We start from the raw sequence: 17,444 nt of genomic DNA on the forward strand, positions 1-17,444 counted from the left end.
CCATATTATTTATTCATGTTCTGTGCTAAAATATGCAGTTTACTGCTAACGCTGATCTCAATGTAAATACTGGTGTCCTCGTTTCTATATGGGAGATCTTGTGACCTTATTATGATTCTTTTCATGCAATTGAAATCTTATGATTGTTAAACCTGATGCTTATGAAAATTTAAACATTTATGATGAGGCTGCATGAATAAATCAGGACTTAATTCCTATAACCCCAATTCCACATTTCCACCTAAATTCATTTGAATACAGTACAAAGACATGATATTTAATGTTCAAAACTGATAGACTATACTGCTTTTTTGTATATATACTCTCAGTCTGAATTTGATGCCTGCAACACATTCCAAATAATTTGGGACAATGGTATGGCTACTACTGTCCCAACTGAGTAAGCATTTGGGAACTGAGGACACTAATTGTTGTGTTATGAAAGGGAAATTCTGCCCCATTCTTAGTTGATCTATGACTTCAGGTGCTCAACAGTCCAGGGTCTCTGTTGTCCTACTTTGGGCTTTATAATGCACCACACGTTTTCAGTGGGAGACAGGTCTGGACTGCGGGCAAGCTTGTCTAGTACCTGAACTCTTTGACGATGGAGCCATGCTGTTGGAACAGGAGCAGAATGGGTCCTGACATTGTTTTGCTGAAATAAGCAGAGACATCTTTCAAAAAGACATCTGGATTGCAGCATAGGTTGCTTCAAAACCTTTAAGGGGCCTTCACTGATATGACAGTTACAGTAGCAATGATGCCATGGGCACTAACACACCCCCATACCATCACAGATGCTGGCTTTTGAAGTCAGCAGTAAGTTGGTAAGAATGTAGATGGTCCTTTTCCTGTTCAGCCTGGAGGACACAACATCCTTGATCACTAAAAACATCTGAAATGTGGACTCGTCAGACCACAGCACCCTTTTCTACTTTGTGTCAGGAGGTCCAGAGAAGTTTCTTGGACTATTTACCCCCCACAAAATGGTGAATCTCACCACACCCTTGCTTGCAAATGACTATATGCTTTTTGAGGACGTCCCTTAAATACCTGATACTGCCACCTATTACCAATGAACTTGTTTGCCTTAAGAATAGCTGTCAAGATATTTGACAGTTCTTTACCATATATTGGTGTATGCTTAAACTTGTATGTTGGCAGCTACATATTAAAGGTAGGAACATTGTAACAGGAATTACCTCCACACCAGAGGATGTATTTTCAGATTTTTCTTGTTTTACATAGATAGATAGGTCATTTATTGTCCTCCATAGAGGAAATTTGTCATGACAGTGTCTACATACATGAGAAAACTTAAGGAATTATACATAAAACAGCCACACACAAAGCCACTTGGGGAGAGAGTCTCTATATGTCAGTCCTACAGTTTGTTGAGGGCAGAGATGGCACAGGGCACGAAACTCTTGCTATAGAGTTTGTGCTGTTTTATAGTCATATCAACTGTGCTTCTTTGCATTTTGAAACCAGCTAGTTTCTAAGCAGAGTGAAGGTCACATGTTTCCATGACAGGATTGGGTGCACACCTTGAACTCTGCAGCAGCTGCTGTTGCTTGGAGACAAACAATCAATCAATTCGTCACAAAGCTTCAGGTGGTGCAATCATCTGTGTTTGAGCTCACGCGCCGCTGACTTACTCATTCGACACATTCACCCCGCAGAGGTTGTAAAAACTGCTACACAACGCTCCCCGTAGTACACAAACAGATTGCTGGGCATGGTACACGCAGAGATTGGCAGAAGACTAGTGAATATGTGCACGGAAACCAAACATAAAGGGATACGTCTGTCCAAGAAATCTGGTGTATGATAACCAGAGAACAACACTGGGCCTCACGCAGCAACATTCTCTGAAATTGTATTTTCTCTGAATATTCTGCTAAAAGAAAAAATAGCAGAAGTCAACTCCAGATGGACCAAACATTCTTAAACAACCAAATCTGCTCTTACCCAGGTGAGCTAAATGATTAATCCCACTTGATCATAAACTTAAACTGTTTCTTATTAGCATAAAAAGTCTGTGAGAAGAACTTCAGTAGTAGAGAAAACCACATGTGAGATGATGTGCCAGCAGACAGACACAAAGTAACTGAAATATAAGAATGAGGGATTTAAAAAATGAGATTTATAATTAAGTAAATTTAGTTTAACAGTTATTAATTTTTGATCAAATGACTGGTGTTAAAGGAAAATATATTAAAAAGAATTTTTACCAACTGAACGGAGCCTTAGCAACTCCACTTCTTTTGACACTTTTGTTTTAAATATCTAACAGCAATATTTAGCGAATTTTAAAGACCCACTCCAGTGAAAATCATGTTTTACACCTTGTTAACATGTCTATGTGGTGTTTTTCGCGTGATATAAGGCATGTCAGATGCAAAATAAGCAGTAAATGTCATGTTTGAGCATTACAGAGCATCTCAAAAACAGACTCAGTCAGGCTGGGCATATGACGTCATAAACCTGAAGAGCCACTCCCCACTCCTGTTAATCGAGGGGGTGGTGCTATACATGTCATGAGCGCCGATGCCCTACCCACAGGAGAAGCTGGATGTAGCCAATCATCGTGATTAGCTAGCAAAACAGAGAGGGCGGAGTCTATTGGCATATTCATGATCCTTGAATAGTAACTGAAGGCAAGGCATAGAGCTATAAAGAAGGTCATTTTAACAAGGTATTTGCACTTATTTTGCCAATATTTTATTAATTAATTTTATTTTTTATTTTCTATATCTCAGACACTATTTATCACTTCTTGCAGATAATTTTCTATTGCATAAAACATGACTGGAGGCAGACTTTAAATTGATTTTTAAAGAATTTTTTAGTTTCGACTTGCTAACTGATAAATTTTTATTGCTTGATGATGGTTCATGGACTACATAAATGTCTTCAAATCACTTGTTTTGTCCAATCAACAGTCTAAAACCCCAAAACTATTGAGTTTAAGATGATATAAAATAGATAAAAGCAGCAAATTTATGAAGCAAGAAATAGCTGCGGGAAGACAGACAAAACATTATGCCTGAAACTTTTAACAGTTAAAAGCATCCTCTGAGGTGAAACACTGATTTTTATTATCTCTCTCTCTCTCTCTCTCTATATATATATATATATACATATATATATATATATATATATATATATATATATATATATGTGTGTGTATGTATATATATATATATATATATATATATATATATATATATATATATATATATATATATATATATATATGTGTGTGTATGTATATATATACATATATATATATATATATATATATATATATATATATATACATATATATATGAAAAAAAAATGTAATAATTATAAATACTTAAACTTGTGGTTCCCTGCATTGGACAAACAATTAATGGACTGTGAAAATGAAATGTTTCTATCCTATCTTGGTAAAAGTGCTCTCCACTAAGCCTAAAGTGTTCTCTGACCTAAGAGAAGAGCAAAAATGAGAAAACATCCGTGATTCCCAGAAATCAATGTGTACTCACAAAATAACAACAAATCATGGATACCACAGAGAATAAGACAAAAATTGTTCTTAAATGGTTTCTTGCATGTGGCCCAATATGTGCAAAAAGTTTGAGTTTAATGAGGAAGAATGTTTAGTGAGGAAGAAAGGCTGTCTTAAGCACAGCACACGTCACATTCACATAGATACACAGCTGGGAGCTGCTCGGTTCATTCACAGTTTTTATGTCTGCTTAGTGAGAAAATTTTCATGCAGTTTCTGACAGCTGCACCTTAACAGTACCTGCTCAGGCACAGAGGCTCTTATTTACTTTCCCTGTCTGAATTTCGTAAGTATCGATTTGTGTGTTGAAATCACAAACAGTGAAAAGAATAAGAGAAAACAGACACTTGGCTCAGACTGTGGCATTTGCAGTGGACAGGGTTGAGTATGGAGAAATACGACGACAACAGTGACATTTAAAAATAATGAAGGAAGGAGCAGCTCTCTCTGATGTGTTTAGTGAAGCATCTGCTTAGGGCCTGTGGTGTTAAACGCAGACACACACACACACTTCACCCGACACCCACGTATCCAGCTGCACACTCACACAGAGCAGGTTTTGAGGTAAATAACACCCGACGTGCAAGTCAGCCGTCTTTCGATGCTCTGCAGCTTTTGCATGGAGACTAAACGTCGGATCATGTGTCGCCCTCTGGTGCTCTGACTCATATGCTAATGCAGCTGCTCTGGAAGAGGAAAGTTAGAGGGTGAAAAAGTAAAAATAGCTGGTGACCCAAGAAACACTTCATGAAATCACTGAAATTGAAATAAAGGTAAGGGTCTGTGCTAATAAACTAATCATATTTTTAATCACGTGTTGACATTATGTTTAAAATGCCAGAATCACAGGAAATCCTTCATTTGATTGGTCAGTTTTGCGCAGACAAGTACAGTACAGTGCTACAGTGCTTCTTAAGAGGGTAACATTTCAACTTTCTTTAAAACTTCAATTATATTTTTGGCCACTGGGAGACAGAGGAACTCCACAACAGCTTGCTAACTGTCACTGTCAGCTTGGTAGTACATGTGCTAAAGGGACAATACTTACATTGCATTACAATTATTTGGCTTATGGTTTTATTCAAAGTTATTTAAACCAAGTGAATACAACCCTATGGATGCAACCCAAAACTGCAAGAATTGTGCAAGTGCATCAACTTCATCAAATAAGCTGAACTGCTTCAAGTGTCACCTTTAGAAAACTTAAGAGATAGACTTTAATTAATGGGCCAAGGTGCAGTCTGGACAGATGAGCCTTCATTTTGCCATGGAAATTACAGAAAATAACCTAAATGGGTAGCTCATTTCACCACAAAGAATTTTTATTTAATTTTGAGAGGTATGAGGGTTCTCTTTGTAGTGAGGGTCTAGCAAGATATTTGGCAGTTCAAAAAAAAGCATAGTGGATGGCCTGTGGTGTGTGGTTTGAGTAGATTACAGATGTAGCTTGGCCTGAGCCATTCGCAGCAAGGTAGGCAAGTATCAGAGGCTTGGAATTGGATTCAACCAACCACTAGCAGCCAGTGCAGGGTGCAGAGGAGTGCTGTAGTGTTGAACTTAAATAAGTTGAAAACCTGCTGGACTGCTGTTTCGTGGGTACACTGCAGAAGTCCGCTGGTGCATGCGAGCCCACCAGCCAGGAGCGAGTTTCAGTTGTCTAGGCGCAAGATGACAAGAGTCTAGACCAGAATGTGTGCCAATGTCCTGATGTTCTGGAGCATGAATCTGCAGGAGTGTGTTGTTGCAGCTATGTCAAGGACAGCTGGTCATACAGTGTCAAACTGAGGTTCCTTGTAGTCCAAGCTGGGGATACCCCAGAGTTCTCAATATTAATGGGGAGGTCATGGATGGGAGATGACTTCTCTGGAAGGAAGAGAAGCTCAGTCTTGTCAAGGTTGAGAGATGGTTCACCATTTCAAATGCTGCTGAAATGTACAGCAGGATGATGACAAAGCAGAGGAAAGCTGTTTCAGCAACTTAGAGTTCCTCTGTGACAGCAAGGAGGCCAGTCTCAGTTGAGTTGCCTGCCTTGAAGAGGGTTGTTCTAGTAGAAGTATGCAGGAAGTTGAGATAGCGCACCCAAGTGGTTTAGAAAGAGGTCTGTAATTCTTTATATCAGAAGTGTGGAGTGTGGGTTTCTTTAGAAGAGGGGTCACTTTAGCTTTTTTAAGAGTGTTTGAAGAGTACTGATGAGGTGGGTGGAAAAAGGAAGGAGGACACAAGAAATGGACTTAATAAGGTGAGAGGAGATAGGGTCAGGAGGGCAGGTGTTTGCACCGTGGGAGGTAACCAAGGTTAGCCCCCACTGGGAGAGAAGGGTGAAAAAGATTATAAAGCAGAAGAAGAAGAACTGTATATAGGACAGGTGGTGTCGACAGGTGGGTGGAGGAGCTATGTCATCTATCTTTTTGACAAAGTAGCTAACAAAGTTGTAGAAGGGAGGTGGGAGGTGGAGGGGCGGGGGCATCACAGAGGGTAGAGAAGACAGAAAAGAGTTTTTTGGGGTTGTAAAAAGGAAGATTGAATTTTGGGTTGAAAGAAAGAACTTTTAGCTGCAGATAAGGAGGTGGAGAAAGTGGAGAGGGGTGATTGATAGGCAAGGAGGTCCTCAGGGTGCTTGGATTTCCATCATTTTCTTTCAGCTGCCTGCAGGGAGGTTATGTCAGCATACTCTGAGTCAGACAACCACAGAGCTGGAGGGGTCGGCCGAGGCTGCCAAGAGGTGAGAGGATAGAGAGAATCCAGATAAGCGGACAAAGCAAGAGTGTCCATAGGACAGAAGAGGCAAGAAGAGAAAGACAGGGAACAAAGGTTGAGTCAGTATGCTTGGAGGAGAAAAGTTTGAGAGTTTGGGAGAAGGGGGGAGAGGAAGATATAAATACAGAGACATGGAGAGGGGTTACAGAAAGGTAAAAGTAATAAGCTGTTAACTTTTCTGTCTGGATATTGAAATGAAAAACTTCATCCAGTGCCACCTCTTTTGCCACCGGGTCTGGATGGCTGGGTGAAGGAGTAGGTCGAGGAGAGGGCTGCAGGGGTGTATGTTCAAGGAAGTCCAGAGGAGCAACACATCCTCATACCTATGCGACAGAACAGGTCGATTACCAGTGACTCCCAAAATGACATATGACTGTTGGACCAGTGACAGGCATAGTCACCTGAAAATAAGAACTGCTGAGCTTTGGTGTCCTCAGAATCACCCACTTGTATCAGTAGAGGGTGCAGGTCCTCTTCCACAAAGGCCACGATGTTGCACCACTATGTTTCTACAGGAGCCCAGAACAGACAAACCAAACACTGGCTGTAGAGTCGGTCTTTCACGTTGTGCATGAGGTTCTACTGTATGCTTCGTGAAAGAAGATTGACACAAGGTGTTTGCCACTAAATCTTACAGACTAGTTTTTTGAGGTAACTATAATAAGCATGTGGTGACCACTGTTAAACGGTCTCAGTTTGGTCAAGTGTATACACCAAAACTACTTGGTGAGGTTTAGGAAAAGATCATGGTAAAAATAAAAATCTTTTGTTACATAAGTCATGTGATATTAAAGATGTGGTTAATGTTGTGAAACGGTCACAGTTGGGTTAAGTTTAGACAACAAAACTACTTCAAGTTTTGTAACAAATCATGGTTTGGGTTAAAATACCGTAAGCATGTTGTTTGATAAAATTGTTACATAAACCAAAAAAACAAAAACAAAAAAAAAAAAACTTTTGACAGGTCCAAAAATGATTGTTTTGTTTTGTTTCTGTTTTTGTTTTATTCAAGTGAACTAGCAACCACTGGACTGGAATGGAATGTGAGGGCAACCTCTACTGGCTGAATGTTATCAGTGTAAACAATGGCCTAGTTCACACAGCAGTGAAATGCGACCCAAATCCGATCTTTTTGCCTACATACGACCCAGGTCTGATTTTTTCATGAGCGTGTGAACAGCTCAAATCACTTGAAATCCGATTTTTTTAAATCTGACCTGGGTCGCTTTCAGAGGTGGTACTATATCGGATACGTGTCTGATATTTTGCAACGCACCCGCCGTCTGAACAGTCATGTCGCGTTTAATGCGACTTTTACGTCACTCTAGAGCGACTGAGCGACAATCGTCACAATTGTGCGGCGGTTCCTTAGCGACAACTTCAGAGTAAAGATGGACGACAACAACGATGGAGGTGTACAGTGGCGGGACAGTGAGGTCTTGGACTTTATCAGTATTTGGGGTGATACCTCCATACAAGCGAAGCTTGTGGGGTCGTATAGGAATCGGTCGGTTTATGAACGCATATCCAAACAGATGGCTGAGCGCGGTTACAGGAGGACCTGGCTGCAATGTCAGAGAAAGGCGAAGAGCCTCAAAGCAAAGTACAAAGAAGCTAGAGATTCAAATAAAAGAAGTGGCCGTGGCCGGATCATCTGCCCATTTTACAACGAGCTCGACCTCATTTTTGGCGACAAACCGAGCACTCAGCCGGTAGTGCTGCTTGACAGCGCTGTCGAAGGCGAAGAAGACAAGTCTGAAACTCCGCGGAGCACAGCTAGTCCAGCTAGCAGCCACGATGACGGCGAAACAGGTAAGTTAACAAACGTTAGCTAACGTTGGCTAGGTAGCTGCCTCTCAGCTGTTTGTAGCACATATAACATTGCGTTCATTGTCAGTCAGAGACATCCTGCTGATCACAGTAGCAAGCACTGTTTAGCTATGTTTTATGTTATAATAGCATTATAGCATTTAATTGTCATTGTTTGTGCCAGGTGATTCGATCCCTGAGTCACTCCCACCTACGACCCCTGAATCACTGCGACCTGCAAGGACCCCTGAGTCACTCCAAAGTACATCTTCTCCAGCTGAAGAAAGCTCCTCATCTGCACCTAGTACAGACAACACAACACTTAACAAGTCCTGTGGAAGTAAGGAATCCAAAACGTTATTTGTTTTGATCAGACTTTTTGTTGAATCACAAGTTAACTGTTGATTGCTTAGCTGGATGCTTTAAGTTCCCCTTCAGTCAAAAATGTGTCCTACACTTGAATATTTGAGCATCACTATACAGAATTATGTATGTGCATTCTGTTTTTATCTGCATCTGCTGAAAGTGGACATCTTTTGTTCACTGAAAATCTGATTTTAATGGGGGGGGGGGTTGAGGGAGAAGGATATGCAATTTCAATGAATTTAACGAGAATAGTGTTTATATACATCTTATATGTCTGGAGACGAGCTTTAACCAATTCACCCATTACTGTTTTGTACACTTCTGTATTCTCATTATTGTACTGTACTGCATCCCTTTCTCTTTCTACTTATCTCTAACCTCTGCTGGTAGCCTAGCAATTTATGTTTAGAATTATGCTACAATAGTTTCTACCAAACACTTGTTCTCCTTTTTACAGCTGCATCTGCTAGGAGCAGAAAAAGAAAATCAAAAATGGAAGCAACCCTTGAAGTATTTGCTGAGAAGATTAGCAATGCCCTCCACCAAGATGACACCGATTTTCACTTAAAGATGCAAAAAGCGCAGCATGAACATGAGATGAAAATGTTCTCCATGTTCACCCAGTTTATGGAGAGGTCAAACCAGCCCCTACAGCCACCTTTCTTCCAGGCACCAGGCCAGCCTCCAAGCCTTTGCAACTTCAGACCACCGCCGCCTCAACCTTCCTACCATAATTTTACCCAGCCTCATCCATTTGGCGAGACATCCAACCAGCCTCTGTCCTTCCTGCACGATCTGGCTCAGGCTCCACCTTTCAACTATGGTCCTGCACACTCCCCAGATTTGGCTCAGCCTTTCAATCAGGCACCAGTACACCCTCGAGATCTGGTTCAGCGTGCACCCTTCAGCCAGGCCTCTGCACATTCAGCACCGTTCTACCAACCTCCAGATGAGGAGGAAAACTAAAGCAGTATTTTGAAGAATGATTAGAATCTTGTTAAATGAATTGCACTATGCACAAGAATTTAGTTGAGTTTACAGTTCTTATATTGCTATGTATGTTATTAAACCTGCAGACATAAGAATTCCAATATAGGTTATTGTTAAAATTTCATTTTGAACACAAGTTAGCCATTTTTTCAGAGCAGAACTGTGAAACAAGCTGTATTTTATTTATATATACAAATAAAAAAAACCCTTGTATGGAAGAATATTTTTGTAACCTAGATCAGAATATCTGTAATATGTCTGTGACAACTGTTAAATTATTTTATTTTCCACAACTTATTCTCTTCCAATAACAACATAGAAACACACCAGTACATACTTTGTTACACAGAACTGGCACTTTATTATTTTTATTGAAAACTTTGTTCAGTGTTTTCATGTTCAACAGTGTCAAATAAAGCTTTTGTTATTGAACTAGAAGCCATGTGGTAATAGCTCTCATTATGTTTCCAAATTTTCACATATCTATTTCTAAGGGTCAAATGTGAGTTAAGTACTGTACTCACTACTCACACTGTGGAGCTCTAAACAGCTCTTTCAAAACAGAAGAATAATAAACATGAGCTTGTCAAATTCCATAGTGGGGCAAAATAAAGGGAGCAAGAGCCAAACTTAGATTTTTATACACCTAAACGCTGGCTATAAAAGAACTCTTTCAGTGCCTCCCTGACTCTCTCTGGCTGAACATCTTGTGCAAGACCTCCTTCTGCTCCTCTCTCATCCTGAACAGCTTGACCAGGTTCCTCATAGGCCTCACCGCGCTTCTCACACATGTTGTGGAGAGTGCAGCATGCACTGACGATGGTGGGGATGGTGGAGATGTCCACATCCAGACGCTTCCCTAGGCACCTCCACCTCCCCTTTAGTCGGCCAAACCCACACTCCACTGTCATCCTGGCCCTGCTGTGTCGTTCATTGAAGTAGCGTTGCGCCTCTGTCAGGGTGTTTGTGTCAGTGTATCCTTTAATCAGCCAGGTTTTCAGGGGGTACGCAGGGTCACCAAGCAGCATAATTGGTATTTGGATACCATTGATCTCCTCAGTGTCCTGATATGATGGAAATATATTACATCAGTTAAATTTATTTACAAGATAAATTATGTGTAAATTATGTGTAAGTCTACCCATTTTCTTTCCCCTAACTAATATTGTAACTAACTGCAATGTTAAAATGACATATATGCTCTGTCTCCAAATACAGGGGAGGGGGTCTGTGACAGAAAAAAAAACTCACTGGTGGAAAAAGCTCCCCTCTCTCTGCCAGTGCGTAGATGTGGGAATTCTTGAGGACCCTGGCATCGTGGACACTCCCAGGCCACCCCGTGTAGATGTTGGTGAAACTATTAATGGGACATGGATTGAGTATTTCAATACCATGCAAACAGTTATGTAGATAAATGCTAATCGTTTACTCATCTTTAAAGCACTAGTGCACGATGATACCACAATTAACTAAAAGATATAAAAGAGAGGTTCTTTCATAAAGTGCTTACCAGAAGTTGTGGTCCACAATCCCCTGTAGAATGACTGAGTGCCAGCCTTTACGATTGTAATAGTCGCAGGGATTTTCCTCAGGAGCAATGATGGGGATATGACTCCCATCTATTGCTCCGGCGCACTGTGGGAAACCCCATCTTTGGCGGAACCCGTCAATTATCTCCCGGAGATTATCACCCTGAGGTAATTGAATGTACTCTGGCATTAGGATTTGGCAAACGGCCTGGCAGAAGTCGTGGATGATGCCACAGACAGTGGACTTCGCAATGCCGAAGAGGTTGGCCAGTGTGCGGTAACAACTGCCTGTTGCTAGCCAGTACAGCGCAACTCCGACTCGTTTTGTCAGGGGGATGGGTCGCCTCATATGGGTGTCTTGCCGCTCGAGTCTGGTGGAGAGGCGCTGACAGATGTAACTGAAGGTGGCCTTCGACATCCTAAAGTTTTGGAGAAACTCCGTTTCTGTGAAGCGGCCATTCACGTCCTGATCCCACCACTCCTGACTTCGATTCCGCATCCACAAACACCTCTGTGCAGATGTAACAGCAAGTGCTCCACAAAGAGCCATGGCTAAACATTTGGCTCTCTTTCTCCTCATCCTTCTTCTCGTTACCATTTGCTCATACCGTCGCCGGCTTCCACTGCACAAATACTTGAAAATTAACCCGTAGTAAAGGCTAACTTCATTTGTGGTTGTAACGCATGCTGTAACGGTATCCATGGTTAATTTCAGTTGTGTTCAGTGTTCTCGGCACAACACTGTAAACAGTGCGCTACGCGTGACGTCTTTGTTATTGTTCTTCTGCGCATGCGGGTCTGTTCAAGGCCGTGGACTGTTCACACGGGAATCAATGTAGGTCAGATATAGGTCACATTTAAAAACTAATGTGAACCGCCAAACAAAAAAATCGGATCTGTGTAAAAAATCGGAATTGAGCATTAAGACCTGCTGTGTGAACTAGGCCAATAACACCTTTAAGTAGCTTAAAACTTTGACTTGACTTTTAGTTTCACACAGAACACCAACCCCAGTCTACTGGGTTAAAGTCCAGTGTTTTTGACCAATGAATCCAAACTTTCTTACTCTTTATATTGTCAAACTTTTACTACATCCACAAGAGGTCACTACCAACAATCCACATAATAAATATGGGTTGTATTCAGCTGCTTGCACAGACAAACTATATGGCCGTTTTTCTGGTGAGCATGGGCTGAGAGATCACAAGGTGGTGTAGCCACAGATGAAGATGAAGAGATGAAGTGCCACGTGTGAGATGCACTGTTCAAGCAGGCTGTGTGGCTGCTCTAACGTGTTAATATGTGCACCCTAATGAAAAGCAAGAGGTTTCAGCAATGCACACGTGCTGCTCAGGTAAACAGTATGGCCTTGGTGTTGTAGGGAATGTTTTTTTTTTTTCCTCTTTCTTTTATCACATTTCTTGAAGTCACTAAAGAAGTTACTCGTACTGTTGCTCAATCTGAGTGTGGTGCTTCCTCTCAAAGAATCTAAGAGCTTCTGTATGTTTGGAGAAACCCCCCCCGAATCCTCACAGACTTTAGTTTTAATCTTTACTTTCAAAAATCATCATCATTACAACCGAGTTTAAAGCAGGGTGAGATTAAGCAAGTATATTTGATCAGGGGGAATATGTTCTGGAAATTTGTCAAGCAGTTATTATTACTGGGGAAAAATATCTTTATTAAGTTGATATCATGAATGACAAAATACAGAAACTTTACTTTATACTCAGTGGTGAGGGGCAGGGGCAATACAAATAAAAAAGGGCACCACCTGTACTTTGCAGGGCACCCATCTAAGGTGAACCAGTCCTAATGCCTGGTTTAGATTAAAAATGTTTTACTGTACATCAAGTACTACAACTCTAATAAAAACACATAAGAAACTATATAACAGTTTTAAGGAATGACGAGGCCAAATCATTTTCTAGCATGGAGAGCACCCTATATGGGACTGTGATGGGTTTTATCCAGTGGAAGGATACTTTTAAGGGTACTTTTTCACATTTCGTCCACTAAAAGGGGACCGGAGATGGGCAACCTAGAGGGCACTTTAACACGATTTCTCCACTATAAGGGTACTTTAAGGGGCACTTGCCAGATTTTGTCCACTAGAAGGGCACTTGAGAGAGCACTTACCGCATGTTGGGCACCCAAGAGGGTTCTTTATCACAATTTGTCCACTGGAAGGGCACTTTGAGGGGCATTTTACCACATTTTGTCCACTAGAAGGGCACTTTAGAGGACATAACCAGGTATTATCTACTAAAAGGGCACCTTAGCTGGCACTTTATCAAGTTTTGTGCATTAGTAGGGCACTTTAGAGGGCACTGTGCCAGTTTTTGGCCACTAGAAGGGCATTTTAGAGGGCAGGTCATCACGTTTGGTCCACTAGAAGGGCACTTTAGAGGGGCACATGCCACATTTTGTCCACTATGAGGGCACTTCCCATGTTTTGTGCACTATAGGGGCACTATGGTTTGTTCAACAAAGAGGTAACTTTAGAAGGCACTTTATCATATTTTGTCCACAAGAAGAGCACCTTACATGGCACTTTATCATGTTTTGTCCCCTAGAAATGATAGGGGTATCCAAGATGGCACTTAAGCATTGTTTTTTTTTTCCAAACATGGAGGCACCAATGTCTCATAGCTTAAACTCTGTATCATTGTAGGAGCATGAAATTGTAGTGAGTGTTGTAGAAACAGTGAGGCTGAGACATGGGAATCATATGGGTGAAGTGAAGCGCACAAGAAATACTTCCATGTTATTTATTCATGTTCTGTTCTAAAAGATGCAAATTTATTGTTCGGCTGATCTTGATGTAAACACCCGTGTCCTCGTTTCTATATGGGAGGTCTTGAGACCTTATTATCATTCCTCTTTTGCAGTTGAAACGCTCTGATTGTTCTAAGCATGCCCATCCCTGCAGAATGCAGTCATATCTGATGGAGAATTTTATTCCAACCATAACATGACAACACAACGATTTATGCGTGCAGTAAACCTGATGCTTTTTGTTGTCTGCCATGAAATTCTGAACTTTTTAATCCAAAATGAGGCTATATGAATAAATCAGTGCTTAAACCCTACATGATAAATGCTGCTGTAAACGATTTCCTCACAAATTGGTGCAGTGTCTGGTTTTATAATCACCTGTGTTTGAGGGAAAAATGGCTTATGAATGTCAGACAGTGAAGTCTTTCCAAAACAGATGTATCGTTTTCAAATGAGACCCGTTTTTATCTTTTTTTCCCCCAAAATAGCCTGAAAAGAAATCAAATGAGTAATAGGAATAAATTTGCTGCAGGGCTGGCTGCAGTAGAAATGTGGAGTTGACTGGGCCTCCACCCACGTTTTATGCTTCGACTTCATACAGTGTTTCCTCTTTCGGATGTTTCAGGTCAGTTTTAAGCATGATGTCACAGCAAAAGCCCCAAAAATATATCATCAATGGTGTGAATCAGACTTCACAGATATCTAAACTGATGGAGAGGAGTGGAAGAATTCTCTTTTGTGCTGCCGTCACTGTCCCTGCCCATCAGCTCGCTCTGCTCCAAATGTGAGAAGGGACTTAACTAGATCCACTATCTCAACACAGGCACTTTTATGAGCCTCAGTAGCTTTATTCAAATAGCATTCATTTACAGTCACATAAAGGGGAAAATTAAACCAATAACTCACATGCAGACAGACTCGCACACTTCTCATATGGAAATCAACACACATAAATGCATACACCAACACAACTCATTACCCACACGATTTTTAAACCCAAGCACACCAGAGGTGGCCAAACTACACACATTCTTTACTCAAATAGAAGTACTTGATTAAATCCTTGATTAAATATAGACTCCGGTAGAAGTAGAAGTACTGATTCAACTTATTTACTCAAGTAAAAAGTACAAAAAAAGAGTACAGGCTCTGAAATGTACTCAAAGTTTAGAAGTAAAAAGTCACAATGTGAAGGACATTTCTACTGGTTGTTTCTGTGCAAAGCTAACTGAACCTCACCTGCTCTCTGCAGTCGAGTATTTACGTTTTGTCAGGTCTCTACATTGTTTTTCTTCTTGTCATGTCTGTTTTCTCTTTTTTCTCTTTTCTTGTGTCATGTGTCATCATTTTTGTTTTTCGTTCTATTACTTATTTGTAGTTTTATCACAGCTTTTTTGTCGTTACACCTTTTTATTCTTGTTTCCTTGTTTTTTGTCTTGTTATGTCATTTTTTTTTTTGTCTTGTTTTGTTGGTTTTCGTCTTACATAATTTTTCATCTCACTAAGTCTTTGTCCATCTGGTTACGTCTTTTTAGTCTCATTGCATCATTTTTTTTTCTTGTTTCATCGGTTTTTGCCTAGCTACATCTTGTAACGTAATTTTTTGTCGATTTATGTCTTTTTAAACTTCTGACATTTTTAGCCTTGTCTTTTTTCATCCCGTCACATCTTTTTACATTTTTCAACTTATTAATTTGTCATTTTTTCATTTTCCATTAAATTTTTCATTGTTACATACGTTTTTTATGTCATTTTTCATCTTTAATGTCTTGTTACATCAATTATTGTTTTCTTGTCTTGTTACATCTTTTTTGTCTTTTTTGTCTTGACACTGATGAATACACCAAGAAATTGTCTTTTCTATGTGTTATTATTGTCCCATTAATACAGGTTGAAAGTGGTTTTCAAGCTGGGAAGGCAGCATGCAATAATGCAAAATGAAAGTAGTCAACTCAAATATGTCAAAACTAAAGGACCAAGCCTGATTTTACAGTGTGAGTAGTAGAAAGTACAGACAGTTGTGTTAAAACGTAGGGAGTAAAAGTAAAAAGCTGCAAAGTACAGATGCCTTTTGTTTTTAGTTATTTTCACATGTGAAACACAACATTTCAATTCAACCTTCAAAGTCGTCTGTATACAAACTTGAGTTTTCTTTCTGAAAATGTTCTGTTGAGCCAAAGTCCCCAACAAGGGAGGGTCCCACAGCTGGGACTGGGAAGGATCCCAAAGCTGCTTTTGGAGCGCTAATCTGAAAAGCCTTTTACCGTCCTAGGGCCCATTAGCAGCATCAGTGTCTCTGGGAAACAGCGAATGGCTGGGCGAGAGAGCAAGAAAACACAGCTGAAGCAAAAGGTTGCCAGTTGCCTTTTTTACGCTTCTTTGCAATGTTTTTACAGATTCACAGATGTTTGGTGGCACTGAGAACTCCCAGACTGACTGAAAAATCAGTTCTCTGGCTCTCACATGGTTAAAGCCATACTTATCTCAAAGAACACAGTGTGTTTTCTTTAATAATGCTACATCAAATACTTTCTGGTGTGAAACATGGAGTACCTCAGGGCTCTGTTCATGGCCTGCTCATCTGCCACACTGGGACCTCTCTCCCTCCGATAGCTGTTGGTGGCTCCTTCCAGATGTTTTCGATCTGGATCTTTGTCCTCCAGGAGATTCATCCTTTCCTCTCGTCTGTCTCCCCTGTGTGCATGCTGTCCTCCTCTCTTACTCCCTTTGTGCGCTTGTTTCTTTTCTCCCGTCTGGTGTATTTTAGCTTCGCCTCTAGTTTGACTCCCCAGATGCCCACTGTGTATATACGCCTGCCATTGGGCGCTTGCTTTGGGTGGCATCAGGACATCAGGACATCTGCTTTTGAGTCCTTTCAGTTACACGTGATTTGTGTACGTCATGTGACTTTTGTGTTGTAGTCCATTCCATGACATGTGACTTTTCGCCACATGATTTCTATGGTTACATTAACCCCAAACCTGGTCTTTGCGTAAACCTAACCAAACTGTGACTCTGTAACTAAAATTGACTTGACATTGACAATTTATGGGTCCTTTCCCTGTTGATTGAACCTGGGGTGGAGATCCTACACGCCACATTGGAAACACAGGCAATGCCAAACATTCCCAGCAGGAGATCACTTGGCCATCCTGCATTTGCCATCAACCTTTCATAAGAGATCGTGTGAAATCCAGTCGACAGCAAAACTCAGAAGGAAAAAAAAAAGAACAAAAACACATTTTTCCTCAGGAGCTGAGAACCCAAACGTCCACTTAGGCTGGCCACTTTAAAAAGCTTTTTCATCAGACATGAGTGTTTTAATGGCTTTCTTTGTTTGAAATGTGTTTATCAAGCACATTTAAAAAAAAATCAAAAAAAGTTAGCATGTGTATCCAGCAAAGGGTAAAAACAACAACAAACAAGTTATTAAAAGACAAAGTTCTGTGATATTTAGTAAAACACTGTATCGATTGCTAGCAAAGCCTCCTCTCGCGCCATTTAAAATGCTCTCATGCTGCTGCTTTTTATTCTTGAAAGAAAGGACAGAAAAGAAACTGGCACCAGGTTTTTGGCCTCCTGTCAGCTTCTGGCAGCAGTGTAACCCTTTAAAGACATGAACAATGAACTCTTGCTCTTTCTGTGTGCCCTTCTGTCGT

General features: G+C 40.7%; 2 protein-coding genes across 2 annotated transcripts; one reads left to right on the forward strand and one right to left on the reverse strand.

Annotated features, from left to right (window-relative positions):
- The first annotated feature begins 7,556 nt into the window (after positions 1-7,556).
- On the forward strand, positions 7,557-9,718 carry LOC146315746 (uncharacterized). Its single transcript, XM_084735942.1, has 3 exons — positions 7,557-8,125; positions 8,307-8,462; positions 8,946-9,718. The coding sequence occupies exons 1-3, from the start codon at positions 7,705-7,707 to the stop codon at positions 9,452-9,454; spliced, it is 1,086 nt and encodes a 361-aa protein (XP_084592068.1). The 5' UTR covers positions 7,557-7,704; the 3' UTR covers positions 9,455-9,718.
- A 112-nt stretch (positions 9,719-9,830) lies between these two features.
- Positions 9,831-11,921, reverse strand: LOC146315747 (uncharacterized). Its single transcript, XM_084735941.1, has 3 exons — positions 10,989-11,921; positions 10,730-10,835; positions 9,831-10,542 (listed from the first exon to the last, which is right to left on the reverse strand). The coding sequence occupies exons 1-3, from the start codon at positions 11,708-11,710 to the stop codon at positions 10,117-10,119; spliced, it is 1,254 nt and encodes a 417-aa protein (XP_084592067.1). The 5' UTR covers positions 11,711-11,921; the 3' UTR covers positions 9,831-10,116.
- Between the last annotated feature and the right edge of the window lie 5,523 nt (positions 11,922-17,444).

Source organism: Lutjanus erythropterus, chromosome 14 (assembly GCF_056507025.1).
Source record: "Lutjanus erythropterus isolate fLutEry1 chromosome 14, fLutEry1.hap2, whole genome shotgun sequence".
Classification (NCBI taxonomy): Eukaryota; Metazoa; Chordata; class Actinopteri; order Lutjaniformes; family Lutjanidae; genus Lutjanus; species Lutjanus erythropterus.

What these genes read in the sequence shown, in the direction of transcription:
- LOC146315746 (XM_084735942.1), top strand. Translation starts at nt 7,705, where the DNA reads ATGGACGACAACAACGATGGAGGTGTACAGTGGCGGGACAGTGAGGTC. An exon ending in CCACGATGACGGCGAAACAG is followed by an intron (nt 8,126 to 8,306) that starts GTAAGTTAACAA and finishes TGTTTGTGCCAG; the next exon opens with GTGATTCGATCCCTGAGTCA. An exon ending in ACTTAACAAGTCCTGTGGAA is followed by an intron (nt 8,463 to 8,945) that starts GTAAGGAATCCA and finishes TCCTTTTTACAG; the next exon opens with CTGCATCTGCTAGGAGCAGA.
- LOC146315747 (XM_084735941.1), bottom strand. Translation starts at nt 11,710, where the DNA reads ATGGATACCGTTACAGCATGCGTTACAACCACAAATGAAGTTAGCCTT. An exon ending in ATTGTGGACCACAACTTCTG is followed by an intron (nt 10,836 to 10,988) that starts GTAAGCACTTTA and finishes TCCCATTAATAG; the next exon opens with TTTCACCAACATCTACACGG. An exon ending in GAGGGGAGCTTTTTCCACCA is followed by an intron (nt 10,543 to 10,729) that starts GTGAGTTTTTTT and finishes CCATCATATCAG; the next exon opens with GACACTGAGGAGATCAATGG.